Source organism: Telmatherina bonti (genome assembly GCF_933228915.1).
Source record: "Telmatherina bonti genome assembly, chromosome: 4".
Taxonomy (NCBI): Eukaryota; Metazoa; Chordata; class Actinopteri; order Atheriniformes; family Telmatherinidae; genus Telmatherina; species Telmatherina bonti.
Genome location: NC_136622.1, coordinates 2,917,290 through 2,942,395, shown reverse-complemented (window position 1 = coordinate 2,942,395; position 25,106 = coordinate 2,917,290). Strand labels below are relative to the sequence as shown.

Below are 25,106 nucleotides of genomic sequence, written 5' to 3'. Positions count from 1 at the left end.
GGCAAGAAGGTTTGCTGTGTCTGTCAGCGTAGTGTCCAGAGCATGGAGGCGCTACCAGGAGACAGGCCAGTACATCAGGAGACGTGGAGGAGGCCGTGGGAGGGCAACAACCCAGCAGCAGGATCGCTACCTCCTTCTTTGTGCAAGGAGGAACAGGAGGAGCTCCAGCAGGACACAAATGTGCATGTGTCTGCTCCAACAGTCAGAAACAGACTCCATGAGGGTGGTATGAGGGCCCGACGTCCACAGGTGGGGGTTGTGCTTCCAGCCCAACACAGTGCAGGACGTTTGGCGTTTGCCAGAGAACACCAAGATTGGTAAATTCTCCACTGGCGCCCTGTGCTCTTCACAGATGGAAGCAGGTTCACACTGAGCACATGTGACAGACGTGACAGAGTCTGGAGACGCCGTGGAGAACGTTCTGCTGCCTGCAACATCCTCCAGCAGGACCAGTTTGGCAGTGGGTCAGTAATGGTGACTGCCATTAGGTACCGAGATGAGATCCTCAGACCCCTTGTGGGACCATATGCTGGTGCGGTTGGCCCTGGGTTCCTCCTAATGCAAGACAATGCTAGACCTCATGTGGCTGGAGTGTGTCAGCAGTTCCTGCAACACGAAGGCATTGATGTTATGGACTGGTCCGCCCGTTCCCCAGACCTGGATCCAGCTGAGCACATCTGGGACATCATGTCTCGCTCCATCCACCAACGCCAATTTGCACCACAGACTGTCCAGGAGTTGGCGGATGCTTTAGTCCTGGTCTGGGAGGAGTATTAAAAATACTTAATTCATTCAGATCTATGTTACCTTTGTGTTCCCTTTAGTTTTGAGTTGTGTGTGTGTTAGGAGAGAGAGATGATCTTTTGTGTTCTTTTGAAGGGCTAAGCATCTCCTTTTGAGCTTGTTTTTATCACAAGATCTGGCAACACCAGCCTGAACGTAAGAAGCAGGTCAGACGCCTTAAGAGGGCTTTCATGCAGGATTTTTGCTGCATTTTAATGAGCTGATGTATATTTTAAATTGTTTTATTTTGTTATAAAATTTCTTGCATTCATCCTGACTTAGTTACATCACTCGTTTAACATCTTCCTCATAATGAACTTTATTGTCAGCAGTTGCTCATACAGCCGAATTTTAAAAACAAGCAAATCACTGTCATTAGTTATTAAAAAACAACACACACACACAATCATATACATTCAGCAGAGGAATACAAATGCACAAAAGCTAAACATGAATGGCACCCATGAAGAATAGAAGAATGGTTTACATCGTGCTGAAAGGCAGATGCAGCAGCTGCAGAATAAATCCAAGCAGATGGGATGCCACCGTCTTTTGCTTTGTTTTGTGCCAGTCAGCTGTAGTTTCAACATAAACTCCATCAGTCATTGTTTGCTGAATTGTCTTGTATTAAACACATTCTTCTGATAGAAACTTTACCTGGAACACATCAGAGGCAAAGAACAGCAGTTTCACACACATTGAGGTTTCCTTTAAAAAAAAAAAAAAAAGTTTCCTGTCTACAAATGAGAAACCGAAGTTTGGCACCGATGGAAGAAAGAAAAAAAATCCTCCATCAAACTACAACAGAAAAATGTGATTTATTCAGCAAAGCATCTCTAGAATTTCTCATGATTCACAACACAAACAGTTGTATATGTACACACCACTTCAAGTCTGAGAATAAAAACAAAATCAACATATTAGAAGAAAAAATCATGAGAGCACAGTGAGATAAAACTGTACAACAAAACGTTACGCCTGGTTTTTTCCTTTCAATCATGCTGGTTTATCAATGTAAACAGAAATATTTTGTTCTTATCCGATCTTTCTCTTTAGGTGGAGAGAATGTGGATAAGCTGTGGAGAGGAACAGCTGACTTCCTTTTGGATATGCATGTAAAGACTTTACATCAGTTACGTCTCAGAGACAAACTGGACTTCATGACACATATGCATAGAGAAAAGTCAACTAGCCTCCTAAGATGTTTTCAGATGACATGAACACTTGGTCCTGGAAAGCAGATCATATACATGGTTATTACAGCGTTATTATGGGTACATTTGTGCAAGATTCTCTGTGACAGAAGTGGAAAAAAGCAGAAAAGTAGTCATCCACAGTCGACATGTAAACCGGAAACATGCCGAGTTCAAGCCATGACGGAGCATCAGGGTCAATGAGAAGTAGTTCTCTTTCTCTTCCCTAATATAAAGAAGAAAGGTGGAGTTTTAAATAAACTCTGGTCTCTTAAACGTAGCTGCCAACGTCAGTGAATCATGTTGGTGGGAAAACCATCAATACGCCTCCTGATGACAGAACCGTCCGGCCTCAGCTCATCGGAAAAACCATGGTGGCTAATGCGAACTTCACGCAGCAGGATTAGGTCAGCTCTGATACAACCAACAGGGGCAGTGTTGAGCTCTAGAGCTGACACACAACCTGACAAAGAAACAAATCAGAGAAGAAGAGGAACTGGAAGAAAATAACAAAAAATGCCGAAGACGCACCAATAGAAGAAGAGAAGAAGTTGTGAACAGAAGAGACAAAGCGACAGCAGAACTGCGAGACGACGGTAACGCAGCATCCATCCTGGTTCAGACCCGTTTCAGCTGGCAGGACCGAGCCGCACGCCTTCGTCGTAGCCGCACGCCTTCGTCGTAGCCGCACGCCTTCGTCGTAGCTACACGCCGCACGCCTTCGTCGTAGCTACACGCCGCACGCCTTCGTCGTAGCCTCACGCCTTCGTCGTAGCCGCACGCCTTCGTCGTAGCCGCACGCCTTCGTCGTAGCCGCACGCCTTCGTCGTAGCCGCACGCCTTCGTCGTAGCCTCACGCCTTCGTCGTAGCCACACGCCTTCGTCGTAGCCTCACGCCTTCGTCGTAGCCTCACGCCTTCGTCGTAGCCGCACGCCTTCGTCGTAGCCACACGCCTTCGTCGTAGCCGCACGCCTTCATCGTAGCCGCACCTATGATGCATGCAGGTTTACCAGCCAGTCTGCAGCGGATCTTCATCCTTCCTCACCGTGTCTGGCATTCTACACGTTCCCAACTTTAAAGAACTGTGAAGACAGAACTTCCTCCAGTTCTACGGACCCTAATGCTCCGCCACATGGACCCGGTTCATGGTTGGACCGGAGCCGCTCTCATTTGTAAATCACTGGAAACGATGACTTATCTTTACACACATTACTAGGACATATCCCCCCCCCACATTACTAGGACTAAACCAGGCTGGACCATCGGTGCTGGATCACTTTTCTCGCTGCTTCTGGGTTCGGACTTTGCAGCGACGTCTCGCCTGCAGCTGGACCCCCACCAGCGGACCCCTCTCTGCTGCGGTCCTTATGATTCAGAATAATCTGCATGAGGAACAAATTTCTGCCGGAGCTGATCAGTCGTCCCCCCCCTCCAGAAAAACCCAGCTGGCTGCTTCAGGACTGGAGCGAAGATGCAGGGGAAGGACGATGAAGCTGAAGTGAGAGAGAAGAAGAGGCGTGGGGGGGTCCGTAAGGGTCTCGTTGGGGGGGGGGGGGGGGGGGGGTTGTGACGGAGGCTTGGCCCCCGCCTCATCAGCTCGTCGCTCATTTCTCCCGGTAGAACAGTAGGTACATCTTCAGAGGTTCGGGCAGCGGCAGGCCGAGGATTCTCTCCCTCAGCAGGTTGACGGCCGGCTGCGGTCGGAGCAGCTCGCCCGTTTCCTTCTCCTCTTCCTCTCCTTCCTGCTCCTCCTCTTCCTCCTCCTCCTCCTCCACCGGCTCCTCCTCCTCCACCAGCCCCTGTCTGCCTCCTCTCCCGGCTCTCCTGCTGCCTCTAGCCTGACGCCTGCCCTCCCTCTCTCCCGCCGCCTCCTCGTCCTCCATGCGCCCCTCCTGGTTGTTGTTGCTGTCCAGGGGGGCGGGGCCGATGCCGCTGCTGGCGACCACCTGCCGGGTGGCGAGCACGAGAGCATTGCAGTGGCGGCGGTGGACTCGCCGGCGCTTGAAGCGGGGGCCGTACTTGTGGAGCCCGGCCACCGCCAGACCCCGGCCCACGCTGAAGGAGGAGCCACGGCCCCGTGGGTGGGCGTCTCCGCCGTCCGGGGTCACTTTGAGGGTGTGGCGGATGCAGATCCGAGCCAGTTCCTGCAGCGTGCGGACTTCATACTTGGCTGCAACAACGAGAAAGAGGAGAAGGTGGTAAAAGGAACAAACGGAACGGAAGACATGAAAGCTCCAGGAAGACTCACGCAGAGGAACGCTCCTGGGTTTCCCGTTTGGGCTGTGTTTAGGAAGCACAAGGGGGGCGAAGGACACAGAGATGATCTTTTTAGTTTCCCAGCTGTTCAGGCCGGTTCGGGTGATCTTCGTCAACTGCAGAAGACGCAGCAGAATCAATCCTTTCAGTCTCATTTCTGTTTGGCCTTCTTAGCTTTGTTACTTTGGTTCTATTAGAAGAGGACATCATGTCACATGACACGTGTTACAGACGTCCAAGTCTACAAATATCTATAAATATCCCCATCCCTCCACAGGACTCCAGCTTTTATTATCTTCTGACTGTCTTATTTACTACTTCCTTGTTCCATGTTAATGTTTTACGTATAACCCATCGCCATGATGTTCCAACAAACCCGCCTCGCCTTTCTTCCCTCCTGTTTAAAGACCCATTTCTGCTGCAAGACAGATGGACGAACAGTTTTGTTCCTCTTCTGCATCAGTAACGTGTAATTGGATCTGTTTTCAGGGAGCTTAGTTATCTGTCACAATCATACATAAGAGATGGGCGGAGCCTCCGTGACGTCACCCGTAGGTTTCTGAAGAGCTGAATTGAAGCTTGGTGGGTGGTTCCTACCATCACCATCGTCTCACCCGGAAAATACAAATATGGGCAAAGAGGTGGAGCTGAGAGGGGGGCTGTGAGCGTCATGGTGGATGATTGACATCTAGCGAACTCCGAGCTTTCTGTAGCTAAGAGCTAACCGAGCTAACCCGGAGATAACAGGAGCTAACCAGCTAACGGAGGTAAACGGGCTAAACCTAAGTCACGTTGTTAACTAGCTAAAAACCGCGGTGGTTCTCCGTTCTTCTGACTTAAAGCAGGAGATTGGGTACCTGTCAATCAAAAGGACACCCCTAAATTTGCCGAACTTTGAGATTAAATTACTTTAAAACGGGCGAGTTAGAAAATAATTCACTCCCCCCACAGTTGTCATGAAGGTAAACCTGACCTATTAAACCTAAAATGGATTTTTGAACCAGGCAGTAAACATGTTTATTTCTGCTGTAAACATGTTTATTCCTGCTGTAAACGTGTTTATTCTTGCTGTAAACATGTTTATTCCTGCTGTAAACGTGTTTATTCTTGCTGTAAACCTGTTTATTCCTGCTGTAAACCTGTTTATTCCTGCTGTAAACATGTTTATTCCTGCTGTAAACGTGTTTATTCCTGTTGTAAACGTGTTTATTTCTGCTGTAAACATGTTTATTCTTGCTGTAAACGTGTTTATTCCTGCTGTAAACATGTTTATTCCTGCTGTAAACGTGTTTATTCCTGTTGTAAACGTGTTTATTTCTGCTGTAAACATGTTTATTCTTGCTGTAAACGTGTTTATTTCTGCTGTAAACGTGTTTATTCCTGCTGTAAACGTGTTTATTCCTGCTGTAAACGTGTTTATTCCTGCTGTAAACATGTTTATTCCTGCTGTAAACATTTTTATTCATGCTGTAAACGTTTTTATTCCTGCTGTAAACTTGTTTATTTCTGCTGTAAACATGTTTATTTCTGCTGTAAACGTTTTTATTCCTGCTGTAAACGTTTTTATTCCTGCTGTAAACGTTTTTATTCCTGCTGTAAACATGTTTATTCCTGCTGTAAACATGTTTATTTATGCTGTAAAAGTTTTTATTCCTGCTGTAAACGTTTTTATTCCTGCTGTAAACGTTTTTATTCCTGCTGTAAACATGTTTATTTCTGCTGTAAACATTTTTATTCCTGCTGTAAACATGTTTATTTCTGCTGTAAACATTTTTATTCCTGCTGTAAACATTTTTATTCCTGCTGTAAACATTTTTATTCCTGCTGTAAACGTGTTTATTTCTGCTGTAAACGTTTATTCCTGCTGTAAACATTTTTATTCCTGCTGTAAACATGTTTATTTCTGCTGTAAACATTTTTATTCCTGCTGTAAACATGTTTATTCCTGCTGTAAACATGTTTATTCCTGCTGTAAACATGTTTATTTCTGCTGTAAACATGTTTATTTCTGCTGTAAACATTTTTATTTCTGCTGTAAACATGTTTATTTCTGCTGTAAACATGTTTATTTCTGCTGTAAACATGTTTATTCCTGCTGTAAACATGTTTATTCCTGCTGTAAACATGTTTATTCCTGCTGTAAACGTTTTTATTCCTGCTGTAAACATGTTTATTTCTGCTGTAAACATGTTTATTTCTGCTGTAAACATGTTTATTCCTGCTGTAAACATGTTTATTTCTGCTGTAAACATGTTTATTTCTGCTGTAAACATGTTTATTCCTGCTGTAAACGTGTTTATTTCTGCTGTAAACGTGTTTATTCCTGCTGTAAACATATTTATTTCTGCTGTAAACGTGTTTATTCCTGCTGTAAACGTTTTTATTCCTGCTGTAAACATGTTTATTCCTGCTGTAAACATGTTTATTCCTGCTGTAAACATGTTTATTCCTGCTGTAAACGTGTTTATTTCTGCTGTAAACATGTTTATTCCTGCTGTAAACGTTTTTATTCCTGCTGTAAACATGTTTATTTCTGCTGTAAACATGTTTATTTCTGCTGTAAACATGTTTATTCCTGCTGTAAACGTTTTTATTCCTGCTGTAAACATGTTTATTTCTGCTGTAAACATGTTTATTTCTGCTGTAAACATGTTTATTCCTGCTGTAAACGTGTTTATTTCTGCTGTAAACGTGTTTATTCCTGCTGTAAACATATTTATTCCTGCTGTAAACGTGTTTATTCCTGCTGTAAACGTTTTTATTCCTGCTGTAAACGTTTTTATTCCTGCTGTAAACATGTTTATTCCTGCTGTAAACGTGTTTATTCCTGCTGTAAACGTGTTTATTCCTGCTGTAAACGTGTTTATTTCTGCTGTAAACATGTTTATTCCTGCTGTAAACGTTTTTATTCCTGCTGTAAACATGTTTATTTCTGCTGTAAACATGTTTATTTCTGCTGTAAACGTGTTTATTTCTGCTGTAAACATTTTTATTCCTGCTGTAAACATTTTTATTCCTGCTGTAAACATTTTTATTCCTGCTGTAAACATGTTTATTCCTGCTGTAAACATGTTTATTCCTGCTGTAAACATGTTTATTCCTGCTGTAAACATGTTTATTCCTGCTGTAAACGTGTTTATTTCTGCTGTAAACATGTTTATTCCTGCTGTAAACGTTTTTATTCCTGCTGTAAACATGTTTATTCCTGCTGTAAACATGTTTATTTCTGCTGTAAACATGTTTATTTCTGCTGTAAACATGTTTATTCCTGCTGTAAACGTTTTTATTCCTGCTGTAAACATGTTTATTTCTGCTGTAAACATGTTTATTTCTGCTGTAAACATGTTTATTCCTGCTGTAAACGTGTTTATTTCTGCTGTAAACGTGTTTATTCCTGCTGTAAACATATTTATTTATGCTGTAAACGTGTTTATTTCTGCTGTAAACGTGTTGATTCCTGCTGTAAACATATTTATTCCTGCTGTAAACATGTTTATTTATGCTGTAAAAGTTTTTATTCCTGCTGTAAACGTTTTTATTCCTGCTGTAAACGTTTTTATTCCTGCTGTAAACATGTTTATTACTGCTGTAAACATGTTTATTCCTGCTGTAAACGTGTTTATTCCTGCTGTAAACGTGTTTATTCCTGCTGTAAACGTGTTTATTCCTGCTGTAAATGTGTTTATTTCTGCTGTAAACATGTTTATTCCTGCTGTAAACATGTTTATTCCTGCTGTAAACATGTTTATTTCTGCTGTAAACATGTTTATTTCTGCTGTAAACGTGTTTATTTCTGCTGTAAACGTGTTTATTCCTGCTGTCAACGTGTTTATTTCTGCTGTAAATGTGTTTATTCCTGCTGTAAACGTGTTTATTCCTGCTGTAAACGTGTTTATTTCTGCTGTAAACGTGTTTATTGCTGCTGTAAACATGTTTATGCTGTAAACGTTTTTATTCCTGCTGTAAACATGTTTATTCCTGCTGTAAACATGTTTATTCCTGCTGTAAACATGTTTATTTATGCTGTAAACATGTTTATTTATGCTGTAAACGTTTTTATTCCTGCTGTAAACGTTTTTATTCCTGCTGTAAACATGTTTATTCCTGCTGTAAACATATTTATTCCTGCTGTAAACATATTTATTCCTGCTGTAAACATGTTTATTTATGCTGTAAAAGTTTTTATTCCTGCTGTAAACGTTTTTATTCCTGCTGTAAACGTTTTTATTACTGCTGTAAACATGTTTATTCCTGCTGTAAACATGTTTATTTCTACTGTAAACGTGTTTATTCCTGCTGTAAACGTGTTTATTCCTGCTGTAAACGTGTTTATTTCTGCTGTAAACGTGTTTATTTCTGCTGTAAACATGTTTATTCCTGCTGTAAACGTTTTTATTCCTGCTGTAAACATGTTTATTTCTGCTGTAAACATGTTTATTTCTGCTGTAAAAGTTTTTATTCCTGCTGTAAACGTTTTTATTCCTGCTGTAAACGTTTTTATTTCTGCTGTAAACATGTTTATTTCTGCTGTAAACGTTTTTATTCCTGCTGTAAACGTTTTTATTCCTGCTGTAAACGTTTTTATTACTGCTGTAAACATGTTTATTCCTGCTGTAAACGTGTTTATTCCTGCTGTAAACGTGTTTATTCCTGCTGTAAACGTGTTTATTTCTGCTGTAAACATGTTTATTCCTGCTGTAAACGTTTTTATTCCTGCTGTAAACATGTTTATTTATGCTGTAAACGTGTTTATTTCTGCTGTAAACGTGTTTATTTCTGCTGTAAACGTGTTTATTTCTGCTGTAAACGTGTTTATTCCTGCTGTCAACGTCTTTATTTCTGCTGTAAACGTTTTTATTCCTGCTGTAAACGTGTTTATTCCTGCTGTAAACGTGTTTATTTCTGCTGTAAACGTGTTTATTCCTGCTGTAAACATGTTTATGCTGTAAACGTTTTTATTCCTGCTGTAAACATGTTTATTCCTGCTGTAAACATGTTTATTCCTGCTGTAAACGTGTTTATTCCTGCTGTAAACGTGTTTATTCCTGCTGTAAACGTTTTTATTCCTGCTGTAAACATGTTTATTTCTGCTGTAAACATGTTTATTTCTGCTGTAAACGTGTTTATTTCTACTGTAAACATTTTTATTCCTGCTGTAAACATGTTTATTTCTGCTGTAAACATTTTTATTCCTGCTGTAAACATGTTTATTCCTGCTGTAAACGTGTTTATTCCTGCTGTAAACGTGTTTATTCCTGCTGTAAACGTGTTTATTTCTGCTGTAAACGTGTTTATTCCTGCTGTAAACGTTTTTATTCCTGCTGTAAACATGTTTATTTCTGCTGTAAACATGTTTATTTCTGCTGTAAACATGTTTATTTCTGCTGTAAACGTTTTTATTCCTGCTGTAAACGTGTTTATTTCTGCTGTAAACGTTTTTATTCCTGTTGTAAACGTGTTTATTTATGCTGTAAACGTTTTTATTCCTGCTGTAAACGTTTTTATTCCTGCTGTCAACGTGTTTATTTCTGCTGTAAACGTGTTTATTCCTGCTGTAAACGTGTTTATTCCTGCTGTAAACGTGTTTATTTCTGCTGTAAACGTGTTTATTTCTGCTGTAAACGTGTTTATTCCTGCTGTAAACATGTTTATGCTGTAAACGTTTTTATTCCTGCTGTAAACGTTTATTCCTGCTATAAACATGTTTATTCCTGCTGTAAACATGTTTATTCCTGCTGTAAACATGTTTATTTATGCTGTAAACGTTTTTATTCCTGCTGTAAACGTGTTTATTCCTGCTGTAAACATGTTTATTCCTGCTGTAAACATGTTTATTCCTGCTGTAAACATGTTCATTTCTGCTGTAAACATTTTTATTCCTGCTGTAAACGTGTTTATTTCTGCTGTAAACGGTTTTATTCCTGTTGTAAACGTGTTTATTTATGCTGTAAACGTTTTTATTCCTGCTGTAAACGTTTTTATTCCTGCTGTAAACGTTTTTATTCCTGCTGTAAACGTTTTTATTACTGCTGTAAACATGTTTATTCCTGCTGTAAACGTGTTTATTCCTGCTGTAAACGTGTTTATTCCTGCTGTAAACGTGTTTATTCCTGCTGTAAACGTGTTTATTTCTGCTGTAAACATGTTTATTCCTGCTGTAAACGTTTTTATTCCTGCTGTAAACATGTTTATTTCTGCTGTAAACATGTTTATTTCTGCTGTAAACGTGTTTATTTCTGCTGTCAACGTGTTTATTTCTGCTGTAAACGTGTTTATTTCTGCTGTAAACGTGTTTATTCCTGCTGTAAACGTGTTTATTCCTGCTGTAAACGTGTTTATTCCTGCTGTAAACATGTTTATGCTGTAAACGTTTATTTCTGCTGTAAACATGTTTATTCCTGCTGTAAACATGTTTATTCCTGCTGTAAACATGTTTATTCCTGCTGTAAACATGTTTATTTATGCTGTAAAAGTTTTTATTCCTGCTGTAAACGTGTTTATTCCTGCTGTAAACATGTTTATTCCTGCTGTAAACATGTTTATTCCTGCTGTAAACATGTTTATTCCTGCTGTAAACATGTTTATTTCTGCTGTAAACATGTTTATTTCTGCTGTAAACATGTTTATTTCTGCTGTAAACATTTTTATTCCTGCTGTAAACGTGTTTATTCCTGCTGTAAACGTTTTTATTCCTGCTGTAAACGTGTTTATTTATGCTGTAAACGTGTTTATTTATGCTGTAAACGTTTTTATTCCTGCTGTAAACGTTTTTATTCCTGCTGTAAACGTTTTTATCCCTGCTGTAAACATGTTTATTTCTGCTGTAAACATGTTTATTTCTGCTGTAAACGTTTTTATTCCTGCTGTAAACGTTTTTATTCCTGCTGTAAACGTTTTTATTCCTGCTGTAAACGTTTTTATTCCTGCTGTAAACGTGTTTATTTCTGCTGTAAACGTGTTTATTTCTGCTGTAAACGTTTATTTCTGCTGTAAACGTGTTCATTCCTGCTGTAAACGTGTTTATTTCTGCTGTAAACATGTTTATTTATGCTGTAAAAGTTTTTATTCCTGCTGTAAACGTTTTTATTCCTGCTGTAAACGTTTTTATTCCTGCTGTAAACTTGTTTATTCCTGCTGTAAACTTGTTTATTTCTGCTGTAAACATGTTTATTCCTGCTGTAAACGTGTTTATTTCTGCTGTAAACGTGTTTATTTCTGCTGTAAACATGTTTATTCCTGCTGTAAACATGTTTATTTCTGCTGTAAACGTGTTTATTCCTGCTGTAAACATGTTTATTTCTGCTGTAAACATGTTTATTTCTGCTGTAAACATGTTTATTTAAATTGTAAAGTTTGTCTTTTTAATATGGGAGTCTATGTGGATTCGTTGTTTTGGAGCCCCTAGTGGACAAAGGGGGAACTGTGGGATTTAGCTTTACTTCTAAGCGCCGGAGGATGCAGCTTTGTCACAAAGAAGAAAATGGAGCAATACTATGGGAAAGCACCGGGAGCAGTGTTGAAGTGTGTCGCTGACGCAACCAGAGAAAGGAACAATCTAGAGAAGAAGAAGAACAGGAAGAAGACGATGCAGAGACCAAATAAAAACCTGAAGAAGAAATCGAGAACTGTAAAAATCATTGTGATTTACTTCTTCTTCTTGTGTTTTGGGACAGTTGTAAACTATTTGTGCGGTACTGCTACCAACTAGTCTCAAAACACAGAAGTGAAGTCTGAACTCAGCACGGCCTCCTAGTTGCTGAACGGACTTAATATCCATGGCAACGTAAAAGAAGCACGCAGGACGCCGACATTCGACGTCTGAAAAGAATGGAGGTATTTACAGGAGCAGAAATGGGCCTTTAAACTCAACCGTCCTGCTTTTATAAATCTTCTCTCTCTGGGGACGGTGAACACATCCTGTGTGTCGTGTGTTCCTGGCCCTCTGAAGCCAGCTGTGGAAAGACTGGAGATCTGGTTGGTCTGCAGCAGAAACACACATTTAGCTTGTTTGTAGGAATAACGGAGCAGAAACTTGCCTTTTCCTCCAAAGGCATCACCAGGATGCCCCCGACCTTCAGCAGGTTCTTCATGTAGTCTTCGTGTTCTTTCTGGACCCCGGCCCCACAGTAGACCCTATCGTACTGGCGGCTCTCCAGAGGGATGTCCAGGCAGTTCCCCGCCACGAAGGACGGCTCGCAGAGCTCAAACCTGGAGGAGATGCAGGATGCAGGAAGCAGGAGTGTTACAGCGGGAAGGCAAAAGACCCACCAGGCTGCAGGACACCTACTTGTCAAAGCTGTCGCTGGTTTTGATGAAGGAGTCTAACTTCTGGTAGGCGTACTCGATGACGTCTGCATGCAGCTCAATTCCATGATTCACCCCAAACGGCCCTGCAACGGTCAAACGGCTCAATGTGACACAGGAGTCTCAAACCACCGGACCTTCTGGAGTAAAAAATTACCGTCACTGTTTTTCTTTCAGAGCTGGAGGCTCCTCTTCAGGATCTCTGCCTAGTACTGATCTGGTGTTTCACCAGGTGTCTGTAGGAGCCACGTCTCCAGTGTGGGGGACACGCCCCACCTCCGCCCCACCCCAACGCCTCGCCCCCAAACACTCCGCCCCCCAACGCGCTGCCCACCCAACGCCCCGCCCCCCAACGCTTCACCCCCCTGACGCTCCGGCCCCTCAACGCTCAGGCCCCCAACGCTCCCGCACCCAAACGCTCCGCGCCCTGACGCTCCGGCCTCCTCCAGACGTTCCTCCAGACGTCCTCAAGACGTTCCTCCAGACGTTCCTCCAGACCTCCCTCCAGGACTCCTCCAGGCCTTCCCCAGACCTCCCTCCAGACGTCCTCAAGACGTACCTCCGGACCTCCCTCCAGGACTCCTCCAGACCTCCCTCCAGACCTCCTCCAGACCTTCCTCCAGACCTTCCTCCAGACCTCCCTCCAGACCTCCTCCAGACCTCCTCCAGACCTCCCTCCAGACCTTCCTCCAGACCTCCCTCCAGACCTCCCTCCAGACCTCCTCCAGACCTTCCTCCAGACCTTCCTCCAGACCTCCCTCCAGACCTCCCTCCAGACCTCCTCCAGACCTCCCTCCAGACCTCCTCCAGACCTCCTCCAGACCTCCCTCCAGACCTCCTCCAGACCTTCCTCCAGACCTCCCTCCAGACCTCCCTCCAGACCTCCCTCCAGACCTCCTCCAGACCTCTGTGTCTGGTGTTCCTCTTCATCCCTGCAAACGGAGACATCTTCCTCTCCTCCTCCCTGGTGGCGTTTCCTGCTCCGACTACAGCCGGTCACATCCTCCATGAGAAGCCAGAACTTTGTTGTCAACGCTGCCAGAACAAAGTTGGTTGTGGAGTTTGCATGTTCTCCCCGTGTATGAGTGGGTTCTCTCCGGGTTCCTCCCACCATCCAGACATGCATGTCGGTCTATTTCCGGTCCTCGGCCCCCAGCCCTGCATGTTTTAGACATGATCCTCCTCCAAAGCACCTCTTCCAGTCCCAACTCTCTCCTTCTCCTTGATCAGCAGAACTTATCAGATAAAAACAAGCTTTATCGTCTGGTAATGTCTCTAATAACAAATCCTGTCCCAGTTTATCCCAAGTTGCCATCTAAACTCATCTCCTTCTGACTGGTCTACTTCTGGTCCGCTCAGGTTTCTGTGCTTCAGTAGAAGCTTTTCCTCATTATTTCCGCCTCAGACCAGCACAGCGGCAGCCAGTTGCAGAGGCAGGACTGAAAACCTTTGGCTGTCTGAAACATAAAACTGTGACGGTAAAATTCAACTTGATAATAAAACTTCAGAAACCTGCTGAGGTGCACCTGTACCATACCAACAGAAGGGACATCTGTTTACATCACATACCCAGGATGAGCCCGACCATGGTGCTGAGGTAACCCGTCCCACTGCCGAGGTTCAGGAAAGACAGGCCAGGCTGCAGATCCAGCGCCTCCATCACCTCCGAGTAGATACACGGAGCGGACAGGTGGATGTTTCCGTGTCTCCACGCCAAGTCCTGCCAGTAAACAGTCTGAGTTTATCTGGACCGCCGGCCGCTCAGCTCCGCACGGATCCACACGGAGTCACACGGCACCACAAGGATTCACAAGGATCCACATGGATCCACACGGCACCACACGGATCCACACGGAGTCACACGGCACCACACGGATCCACACGGAGTCACACGGCACCACACGGATTCACAAGGATCCACACGGAGTCACACGGCACCACACGGATTCACAAGGATCCACATGGATCCACACGGCACCACACGGATCCACACGGAGTCACACGGCACCACACGGATCCACACAGAGTCACACGGCACCACACGGAGTCACACGGCACCACACGGATCCACACGGAGTCACACGGCACCACACGGATCCACACGGAGTCACACGGCACCACACGGATCCACACGGAGTCACACGGCACCACACAGATCCACACGGAGTCACACGGCACCACACGGATCCACACGGAGTCACACGGCACCACACGGATTCACACGGAGTCACACGGCACCACACGGATTCACAAGGATCCACACGGCACCACACGGATTCACAAGGATCCACACGGCACCACACGGATCCACACGGAGTCACACGGCACCACACGGATCCACACGGAGTCACACGGCACCACACGGATCCACACGGAGTCACACGGCACCACACGGATCCACACGGAGTCACACGGCACCACACGGATCCACACGGAGTCACACGGCACCACACGGATCCACACGGAGTCACACGGCACCACACGGATCCACACGGAGTCACACGGATCCACACGGAGTCACACGGCACCACACGGATCCACACGGAGTCACACGGATCCACACGGATCCACACGGCACCACACGGATCCACACGGAGTCACACGGCACCACACGGATCCACACGGCACCACACGGATTCACAAGGATCCACACGGAGTCACACGGCACCACACGGATTCACAAGGATCCACACGGAGTCACACGGCACCACACGTATACACATGGATCCAAACAGCTTACCTTATAGGCGTTGTCCCGGTACTCGTCCAGGTAATAGTCGGCCCTGTCGATGGCTCGGAAAGCTCGCTCCACCAGGTCGGAGCGGATGTAGTACGCCTCCTTCAGGTTGTCTATCAGGTCGTCGTTGTCCTCACCGGCACTCACAGCTCCGCCCATCCTGCCTGGAGGGGAGAGACGGGAAACTGAAGAATCTGTTCCTCCACCTGCTCCTCCACCTGTTCCACCATTTCTCCTCCACCTGCTCCTCGACCTGTTCCACCATTTCTCCTCCACCTGCTCCTCCACCTGTTCCACCATTTCTCCTGCATCTGCTCCTGGACCTGTTCCTCCACCTGCTCCTGGACCTGCTCCTGGACCTGTTCCACCATTTCTCCTCCATCTGCTCCTCCACCTGTTCCACCATTTCTCCTGCATCTGCTCCTGGACCTGTTCCTCCATCTGCTCCTGGACCTGTTCCTCCATCTGCTCCTGGACCTGTTCCTCCACCTGCTCCTGGACCTGCTCCTCCACCTGCTCCTAGACCTGCTCCTCCACCTGCTCCTGGACCTGTTCCTCCATCTGCTCCTGGACCTGTTCCTCCATCTGCTCCTCGACCTGTTCCACCATTTCTCCTCCACCTGCTCCTCGACCTGTTCCACCATTTCTCCTCCACCTGCTCCTCCACCTGTTCCACCATTTCTCCTGCATCTGCTCCTGGACCTGTTCCTCCATCTGCTCCTGGACCTGTTCCTCCACCTGCTCCTGGACCTGCTCCTCCACCTGCTCCTGGACCTGTTCCACCATTTCTCCTCCATCTGCTCCTCCACCTGTTCCACCATTTCTCCTGCATCTGCTCCTGGACCTGTTCCTCCATCTGCTCCTGGACCTGTTCCTCCATCTGCTCCTGGACCTGCTCCTCCACCTGCTCCTCCATCTGCTCCTCCACCTGCTCCTAGACCTGCTCCTCCACCTGCTCCTGGACCTGTTCCTCCATCTGCTCCTGGACCTGTTCCTCCATCTGCTCCTGGACCTGTTCCTCCACCTGCTCCTGGACCTGTTCCTCCACCTGCTCCTGGACCTGCTCCTCCATCTGGTCCTGGACCTGTTCCTCCACCTGCTCCTTGACCTGTTCCTCCACCTGCTCCTGGACCTGCTCCTCCACCTGCTCCTGGACCTGCTCCTCCATCTGGTCCTGGACCTGCTCCTCCACCTGCTCCTAGACCTGCTCCTGGACCTGTTCCTCCATCTGCTCCTGGACCTGTTCCTCCACCTGCTCCTGGACCTGCTCCTCCATCTGGTCCTGGACCTGTTCCTCCACCTGCTCCTTGACCTGTTGCTCCACCTGCTCCTGGACCTGCTCCTCCATCTGGTCCTGGACCTGCTCCTCCACCTGCTCCTGGACCTGTTCCTCCACCTGCTCCTCCATCTGCTCTTGGACCTGTTCCTCCACCTGTTACTCCATCTGCTCCTGGAACTGCTCCTCCACCTGCTCCTCCATCTGCTCCTCCACCTGCTCCTGGACCTGCTCCTGGACCTGCTCCTCCATCTGCTCCTGGACCTGTACCTCCACCTGCTCCTCCACCTGCTCCTGGACCTGCTCCTCCATCTGCTCCTGGACCTGCTCCTCCACCTGCTCCTCCATCTGCTCCTGGACCTGTTCCTCCACCTGCTCCTGGACCTGCTCCTGGACCTGTTCCTCCACCTGCTCCTGGACCTGCTCCTCCACCTGCTCCTGGACCTGCTCCTGGACCTGTTCCTCCACCTCCTCCTGGACCTGCTCCTCCACCTGCTCCTGGACCAGCTCCTCCACCTGCTCCTCCATCTGCTCCTGGACCTGGTCCTGGACCTGGTCCTCCATCTGCTCCTGGACCTGCTCCTCCACCTGCTCCTGGACCTGTTCCTCCACCTGCTCCTGGACCTGTTCCTCCATCTGCTCCTGGACCTGCTCCTCCATCTGCTCCTGGACCTGCTCCTCCATCTGCTCCTGGACCTGCTCCTCCACCTGCTCCTGGACCTGTTCCTCCACCTGCTCCTGGACCAGCTCCTCCACCTGCTCCTGGACCTGCTCCTGGACCTGTTCCTCCACCTGCTCCTGGACCTGCTCCTCCATCTGCTCCTGGACCTGTTCCTCCACCTGCTCCTCCACCTGCTCCTGGACCTGCTCCTGGACCTGTTCCTCCACCTCCTCCTGGACCTGCTCCTCCACCTGCTCCTGGACCAGCTCCTCCACCTGCTCCTCCATCTGCTCCTGGACCTGGTCCTGGACCTGGTCCTCCATCTGCTCCTGGACCTGCTCCTCCACCTGCTCCTGGACCTGTTCCTCCACCTGCTCCTGGACCTGTTCCTCCATCTGCTCCTGGACCTGCTCCTCCATCTGCTCCTGGACCTGCTCCTCCATCTGCTCCTGGACCTGCTCCTCCACCTGCTCCTGGACCTGTTCCTCCACCTGCTCCTGGACCAGCTCCTCCACCTGCTCCTGGACCTGCTCCTCCATCTGCTCCTGGACCTGTTCCTGGACCTGTTTCTCCACCTGCTCCTCGACCGGTTCCTCCACCTGCTCCTGGACCTGTTCCTCCACCTCCTCCTGGACCTGCTCCTCCACCTGCTCCTGGACCAGCTCCTCCACCTGCTCCTGGACCTGCTCCTCCATCTGCTCCTGGACCTGGTCCTGGACCTGCTCCTCCATCTGCTCCTGGACCTGCTCCTCCACCTGCTCCTGGACCTGTTCCTCCATCTGCTCCTGGACCTGGTCCTGGACCTGCTCCTCCACCTGCTCCTGGACCTGTTCCTCCATCTGCTCCTGGACCTGCTCCTCCATCTGCTCCTGGACCTGCTCCTCCATCTGCTCCTGGACCTGCTCCTCCATCTGCTCCTGGACCTGCTCCTCCACCTGCTCCTGGACCTGTTCCTCCACCTGCTCCTGGACCTGTTCCTCCATCTGCTCCTGGACCTGGTCCTGGACCTGCTCCTCCACCTGCTCCTGGACCTGTTCCTCCACCTCCTCCTGGACCTGTTCCTCCATCTGCTCCTGGACCTGTTCCTCCATCTGCTCCTGGACCTGCTCCTGGACCTGTTCCTCCATCTGCTCCTCCACCTGCTCCTGGACCTGTTTCTCCACCTGCTCCTCGACCGCTTCCTCCATCTGCTCCTCCACCTGCTCCTGGACCTGGTCCTAGACCTGCTCCTCCATCTGCTCCTGGACCTGCTCCTCCACCTGCTCCTGGACCTGTTCCTCCACCTCCTCCTAGACCTGCTCCTGCATCTGCTCCTGGACCTGTTGCTCCACCTGCTCCTGGACCTGTTGCTCCACCTCCTCCTAGACCTGCTCCTCCACCTGCTCCTGGACCTGTTCCTCCACCTCCTCCTAGACCTGCTCCTCCATCTGCTCCTAGACCTGCTCCTCCATCCGGTCCTGGACCTGTTCCTCCACCTGCTCCTAGACCTGTTCCTCCACCTCCTCCTGGACCTGCTCCTCCATCTGCTCCTAGACCTGCTCCTCCATCTGCTCCTGGACCTGTTCCTCCACCTGCTCCTCGACCTGTTCCTCCACCTGTTCCTCCACCTGCTCCTGGACCTGTTCCTCCACCTGCTCCTAGACCTGCTCCTCCATCTGCTCCTGGACCTGTTTCTCCACCTGCTCCTCGACCGGTTCTTCCATCTGCTCCTCCACCTGCTCCTGGACCTGCTCCTCCATCTGCTCCTGGACCTGGTCCTAGACCTGCTCCTCCATCTGCTCCTGGACCTGCTCCTCCACCTGCTCCTGGACCTGTTCCTCCACCTCCTCCTAGACCTGCTCCTGCATCTGCTCCTGGACCTGCTCCTCCATCTGCTCCTGGACCTGTTCCTCCACCTGCTCCTGGACCTGTTGCTCCACCTCCTCCTAGACCTGCTCCTCCATCTGCTCCTGGACCTGTTCCTCCACCTGCTCCTGGACCTGTTCCTCCACCTGCTCCTAGACCTGCTCCTCCATCTGCTCCTGGACCTGCTCCTCCATCTGCTCCTCCACCTGCTCCTGGACCTGCACCTCCATCTGCTCCTAGACCTGCTCCTCCATCTGCTCCTGGACCTGTTCCTCCACCTGCTCCCGGACCTGCTCCTCGACCTGTTCCTCCACCTGTTCCTCCATCTGCTCCTCCATCTGCTCCTTGACCTGCTCCTCCACCTGCTCCTCCATCTGCTCCTGGACCTGTTCCTCCATCTGCTCCTGGACCTGTTCCTCCTTCTGCTCCTCCACCTGCTCCTGGACCTGTTCCTCCATCTGCTCCTCCATCTGCTCCTGGACCTGCTCCTCCAACTCCTCCTAGACCTGCTCCTCCATCTGCTCCTTGACCTGCTCCTCCATCTGCTCCTGGACCTGCTCCTCCATCTGCTCCTGGACCTGCTCCTCCATCTGCTCCTGGACCTGCTCCTCCATCTGCTCCTGGACCTGTTCCTCCACCTGCTCCCGGACCTGCTCCTCCACCTGCTCCTCGACATGTTCCTCCATCTGCTCCTCCACCTGCTCCTCCATCTGCTCCTGGACCTGTTCCTCCATCTGCTCCTCGACCTGTTCCTCCATCTGCTCCTGGACCTGTTCCTCCTTCGGCTCCTCCACCTGCTCCTGGACCTGTTCCTCCATCTGCTCCTCCATCTGCTCCAGGACCTGCTCCTCCAACTCCTCCTAGACCTGCTCCTCCATCTGCTCCTTGACCTGCTCCTCCATCTGCTCCTGGACCTGCTCCTCCATCTGCTCCTGGACCTGCTCCTGGACCTGCTCCTCCACCTGCTCCTCCATCTGCTCCTGGACCTGCTCCTCCATCTGCTCCTGGACCTGCTCCTCCACCTGCTCCTGGACCTGTTCCTCCACCTGCTCCTGGACCTGTTCCTCCATCTGCTCCTAGACCTGCTCCTCCATCCGGTCCTGGACCTGTTCCTCCACCTGCTCCTAGACCTGCTCCTCCATCTGCTCCTGGACCTGCTCCTCCACCTGCTCCTGGACCTGTTCCTCCATCTGCTCCTCCAACTGCTCCTCGACCTGTTCCTCCATCTCCTCCTGGACCTGTTCCTCCATCTGCTCCTTGACCTGCTCCTCCATCTGCTCCTGGACCTGCTCCTCCACCTGCTCCTCCACCTGCTCCTGGACCTGTTCCTCCATCTGCTCCTCCATCTGCTCCTGGACCTGCTCCTCCAACTCCTCCTAGACCTGCTCCTCCATCTGCTCCTTGACCTGCTCCTCCATCTGCTCCTTGACCTGCTCCTCCATCTGCTCCTTGACCTGCTCCTCCATCTGCTCCTGGACCTGCTCCTCCATCTGCTCCTGGACCTGTTCCTCCACCTGCTCCTGGACCTGCTCCTCCACCTGCTCCTCCATCTGCTCCTGGACCTGTTCCTCCATCTGCTCCTGGACCTGCTCCTCCACCTGCTCCTGGACCTGTTCCTCCATCTGCTCCTGGACCTGCTCCTCCATCTGCTCCTGGACCTGTTCCTCCACCTGCTCCTGGACCTGTTCCTCCACCTGCTCCTGGACCTGTTCCTCCTTCTGCTCCTCCACCTGCTCCTGGACCTGTTCCTCCACCTGCTCCTGGACCTGTTCCTCCATCTGCTCCTGGACCTGTTCCTCCATCTGCTCCTGGACCTGTTCCTCCTTCTGCTCCTCCACCTGCTCCTGGACCTGTTCCTCCATCTGCTCCTGGACCTGCTCCTCCAACTCCTCCTAGACCTGCTCCTCCATCTGCTCCTTGACCTGTTCCTCCACCTGCTCCTGGACCTGCTCCTCCACCTGGTCCTGAACCTGCTCCTGGACCTGCTCCTCCACCTGCTCCTGGACCTGTTCCTCCATCTGCTCCTGGACCTGCTCCTCCATCTGTTCCTCCACCTGCTCCTGGACCTGCTCCTCCACCTGGTCCTGAACCTGCTCCTGGACCTGCTCCTCCACCTGCTCCTGGACCTGTTCCTCCACCTGGTCCTGAACCTCCTCCTGGACCTGTTCCTCCACCTGCTCCTGGACCTGCTCCTCCACCTGCTCCTGGATCTGTTCCTCCACCTGCTCCTCCACCTCCTCCTGGACCTGTTCCTCCACCTCCTCCTGGACCTGCTCCTCCACCTGCTCCTGGACCTGTTCCTCCACCTGCTCCTCCGCCTGCTTCTGGACCTGCTCCTCCACCTGCTCCTGGACCTGTTCCTCCACCTGCTCCTGGACCTGTTCCTCAACCTGCTCCTGGACCTGCTCCTCCACCTGCTCCTGGACCTGTTCCTCTACCTCCTCCTAGACCTGTTCCTCAACCTGCTCCTGGACCTGCTCCTCCACCTGCTCCTGGACCTGCTCCTCCACCTGCTACTGGACCTGTTCCTCTACCTCCTCCTAGACCTGTTCCTCAACCTGCTCCTGGACCTGCTCCTCCACCTGCTCATGGACCTGCTCCTCCACCTGCTCCTGGACCTGTTCCTCTACCTCCTCCTAGACCTGTTCCTCAACCTGCTCCTAGACCTGTTCCTCAACCTGCTCCTGGACCTGCTCCTCCACCTGCTCCTGGACCTGTTCCTCTACCTCCTCCTAGACCTGTTCCTCAACCTGCTCCTGGACCTGCTCCTCCACCTGCTCATGGACCTGCTCCTCCACCTGCTCCTGGACCTGTTCCTCTACCTCCTCCTAGACCTGTTCCTCCACCTGCTCCCGGACCTGTTCCTCCACCTGCTCCTGGACCTGCTCCTCCACCTGCTCCTCCACCTCCTCCTGGACCTGTTCCTCCACCTCCTCCTGGACCTGCTCCTCCACCTGCTCCTGGACCTGCTCCTCCATCTGCTCCTGGACCTGCTCCTCCATCTGCTCCTGGAACTACTCCTCCATCTGCTCCTCCATCTGCTCCTCCGCCTGCTCCTGGACCTGTTCCTCCACCTGCTCCTCCACCTGCTCCCGGACCTGCTCCTCCACCTGCTCCCGGACCTGCTCCTCCTCTGGACCAGACCAGAATCTAATCTGTTCTCCGGACCCAGTCTGAAGCAGGTGTTCGGAGTGGGTTTTGTAGAGGGCAAGGACAACGTTAGGAGCAGAAACGGAGCTTTAAACAGGAGGAAAGGTGACGCTCTGCAGCCTACAGACATTCTGGGCCACAGCAGCGTTTCCTGGAAGCGCCGCTGCTGGAGGGATTTGTCCTCTGCAGATCCCAGTCCTGCTGTCACCAACAGGTTCTGGAGCCCTAAAACTCCTCCATCTTCCAGCTGAGCTTTTTCTGTAAAATCTGCTGCTCGCCTCCGGATTTGGACCTCAAATTTTTTATTTCTTGTTAAAAAAGGTCACACTGTTTCTTTAATTACATTTTTTTTTTTTTTTTTGGTTTTCATACATTTCAGCTTCTTTTGTGCATTTTTGGGTCAATTTTATTGAATTATTAAAATTCGCTCTCATTATTTCAGGGTATTTTTTCCTTTTGACTTATTAAAAACTTCACATCATTTTGAGCCTGATTTTAGTTGCTGTGTGCCAAATTTTCTTAATATAGTACTCTTCTGAGAGTTATTAACGATTTATCGTCCCATCACCGACCACCTGTTGGTGGTAAACTGGGAAAAATGTGATATGATCAACGGTACTGCTTAAAATACATTTCAAAGGCAAATTGCGTGCGAGTCAACTCAGTGTAAAGTGAGTTTGAGCTCCAGCGTGGAGTAAAGACCTCCACCAGAGGAGCAGATCCCAGGAGACAGGCCTCCTTCTGCAGGACATGAAAACACAGGAGAATGGAAATACTCCTGCTGTTCAGGACATTTCCAGTCCAGTTGGAAGGAGCTTCTCAGAATGAAAGCAGGAATAACAGCCCCCTAACATCTAAATAAAAGTAGTTCTGCAGGAGGAATAACAGCCTCCTAACATCTAAATAAAAGTAGTTCTGCAGGAGGAATAAAGGCCTCCTAACATCTAAATAAAAGTAGTTCTGCAGGAGGAATAACAGCCTCCTAACATCTAAATAAAAGTAGTTCTGCAGGAGGAATAAAGGCCTCCTAACATCTAAATAAAAGTAGTTCTGCAGGAGGAATAACAGCCTCCTAACATCTAAATAAAAGTAGTTCTGCAGGAGGAATAACAGCCTCCTAACATCTAAATAAAAGTAGTTCTGCAGGAGGAATAAAGGCCTTCTAACATCTAAATAAAAGTAGTTTTGCAGGAGGATTTTCTCTCTGGGGGGGAAGACATCTGACCAGAAGGGGGCGCTGCAGCCTGGGTGCATTGTTCCAGTCCAGCACACCCTTCCTGTCAAACACAAAGCCGTGATTAATCGGCAGGATCTGTGTTTTGGTGACAAACCAAGTCGGGTTTAAAGGAGTCAAATGTCCAGCAGGTTTGGTTCCGCGCATGTGCAGAAGCACGCGGCGTTTTGCGCCGCTTCGTTGGTTCAGTTTGGAGAAAACACAACAATTCAAGCCTTGTTGACAAAAAATTTCTTCGAATAAACAAAAACCCCGTATTTTCCAGCTCTACCAGTGTCAGGTGAGTGCAAGGTGAGCTGAAACAAGCAGCGGCCGCGTGCTCGCCTCGCTGACGGGATGAAAAACCGAGAGAAAAACTCTCTGCTGCGCGGTATAAACATCCAGAAACCGTCTCATTCAGCTTAACCTGGTACCTGCTGGATATGCCCTCTGGTTTCCTCCGCTTTGCGCTTTTCTGCTCCTCAGCCTTCAGTTTGGGCTCCAGTAAACACTCCGCTGCTGGATGTAAACATGCGTCCCCCTGACGCGCTGACGTCAGACGTTACGCACGCAGCGTAGCCAGATGGCCAGCTGAACAATCCGCGCTGCACAAATAAGTTATGGTTCTTCCTAACATTTGACGTTTCTCAGCCAATCACAGCCAATCTTTTTTTTTTATTTATTTATTTATTTATTTTTTTTATTAGTATCTGCGCTCTGATTGGCTTGGAAATGTGTCTTTTTGATCACCTTAAATTAGTTTATAGTTAATTATTCAATTCTATAAGTGTTTGCATTGATGCATGGACCTTTACTAGGTCAGTAGGACAATGACCAACATGCCCTAAAAGACATTTCAATGCTGGTAAGATATTTTCAGAAAGTTATTTAAGAAACTGAACTTCAGAAACAGTTACTGTCTTCTCTTTTGGCAATATTTAGAAAAAAAAACACCTGTTTTTATTTTTGCTAACTTATTTTAATTTTTGCACAATTTTGCTTCCATTTCCAATTATTTTATGTCCTGTTCCCCTCTCACATTTATAAGATTTTGAGTTGCATTTGAGTTTCGAGTTTCCAAATGGTTTCATAAGCTCAACAAATGCTTTACAGAGTCAGGGTGAGACCAGGGGGATGTGGATGTGAAATGAATTAAATGATGAACAACACTGAAAAGTTATCTTCAAAAAAATGGCAACATTTGAATATGAAAAGCAGAAATCAAGGTGAAGGGTTAAAACTGAAATAAAAAGGTAAAAAGTATAAAAAAAGAGAGAATATGGAAATAAATAAATAATCAGGTAAGTGAATTCTCAGTGAAATCTTGTGGAAATAAACATGCTTTAAACAGATTAAAAGATAATGTTTCAAAGGAGCAATGTTGCTGTAGTGATTTCAGCCTGGATGTGATAAAGTCACAGGTCATTTGTTTAACTTCACTTTGAAACTGGAACATTTTGCAGATGAATGAAACCTTAAAATGCCTGGTTAATAGAAACTACTGAGCTTCTCCCAATAGTAATGCAAAGTGGTGAAATCCAGAGTTACCATGTGGCCGGTAACAGTTTCCTCATTTTTCCCAATAAATTCAGGAGTAAAAAAAATGATCATTCAAGATGGGAGCCTGTAGTTCCAATACTGGATTACTTTCCTCAGTTTCTTCACCATAATCAACTCACCATCTCCT

General features: G+C 48.4%; 1 protein-coding gene across 1 annotated transcript; it reads right to left on the bottom strand.

Annotated features, from left to right (window-relative positions):
* Positions 1-1,210: 1,210 nt before the first annotated feature.
* Positions 1,211-23,990, bottom strand: pcmtd2b (protein-L-isoaspartate (D-aspartate) O-methyltransferase domain containing 2b). Its single transcript, XM_079239594.1, has 7 exons — positions 23,854-23,990; positions 15,278-15,438; positions 14,107-14,257; positions 12,521-12,623; positions 12,270-12,441; positions 4,226-4,349; positions 1,211-4,147 (listed from the first exon to the last, which is right to left on the bottom strand). The coding sequence occupies exons 2-7, from the start codon at positions 15,431-15,433 to the stop codon at positions 3,582-3,584; spliced, it is 1,272 nt and encodes a 423-aa protein (XP_079095720.1). The 5' UTR covers positions 15,434-15,438; positions 23,854-23,990; the 3' UTR covers positions 1,211-3,581.
* Positions 23,991-25,106: the final 1,116 nt, after the last annotated feature.

Excerpts from the sequence above, each read along its gene's own strand:
- pcmtd2b (XM_079239594.1), bottom strand. The coding sequence starts at position 15,433 with ATGGGCGGAGCTGTGAGTGCCGGTGAGGACAACGACGACCTGATAGAC. Across the intron at positions 14,258-15,277 it reads ACCGGGACAACGCCTATAAG|GACTTGGCGTGGAGACACGG; the intron begins GTAAGCTGTTTG and ends GTTTACTGGCAG. Across the intron at positions 4,148-4,225 it reads ACCCAGGAGCGTTCCTCTGC|CCAAGTATGAAGTCCGCACG; the intron begins GTGAGTCTTCCT and ends TCGTTGTTGCAG.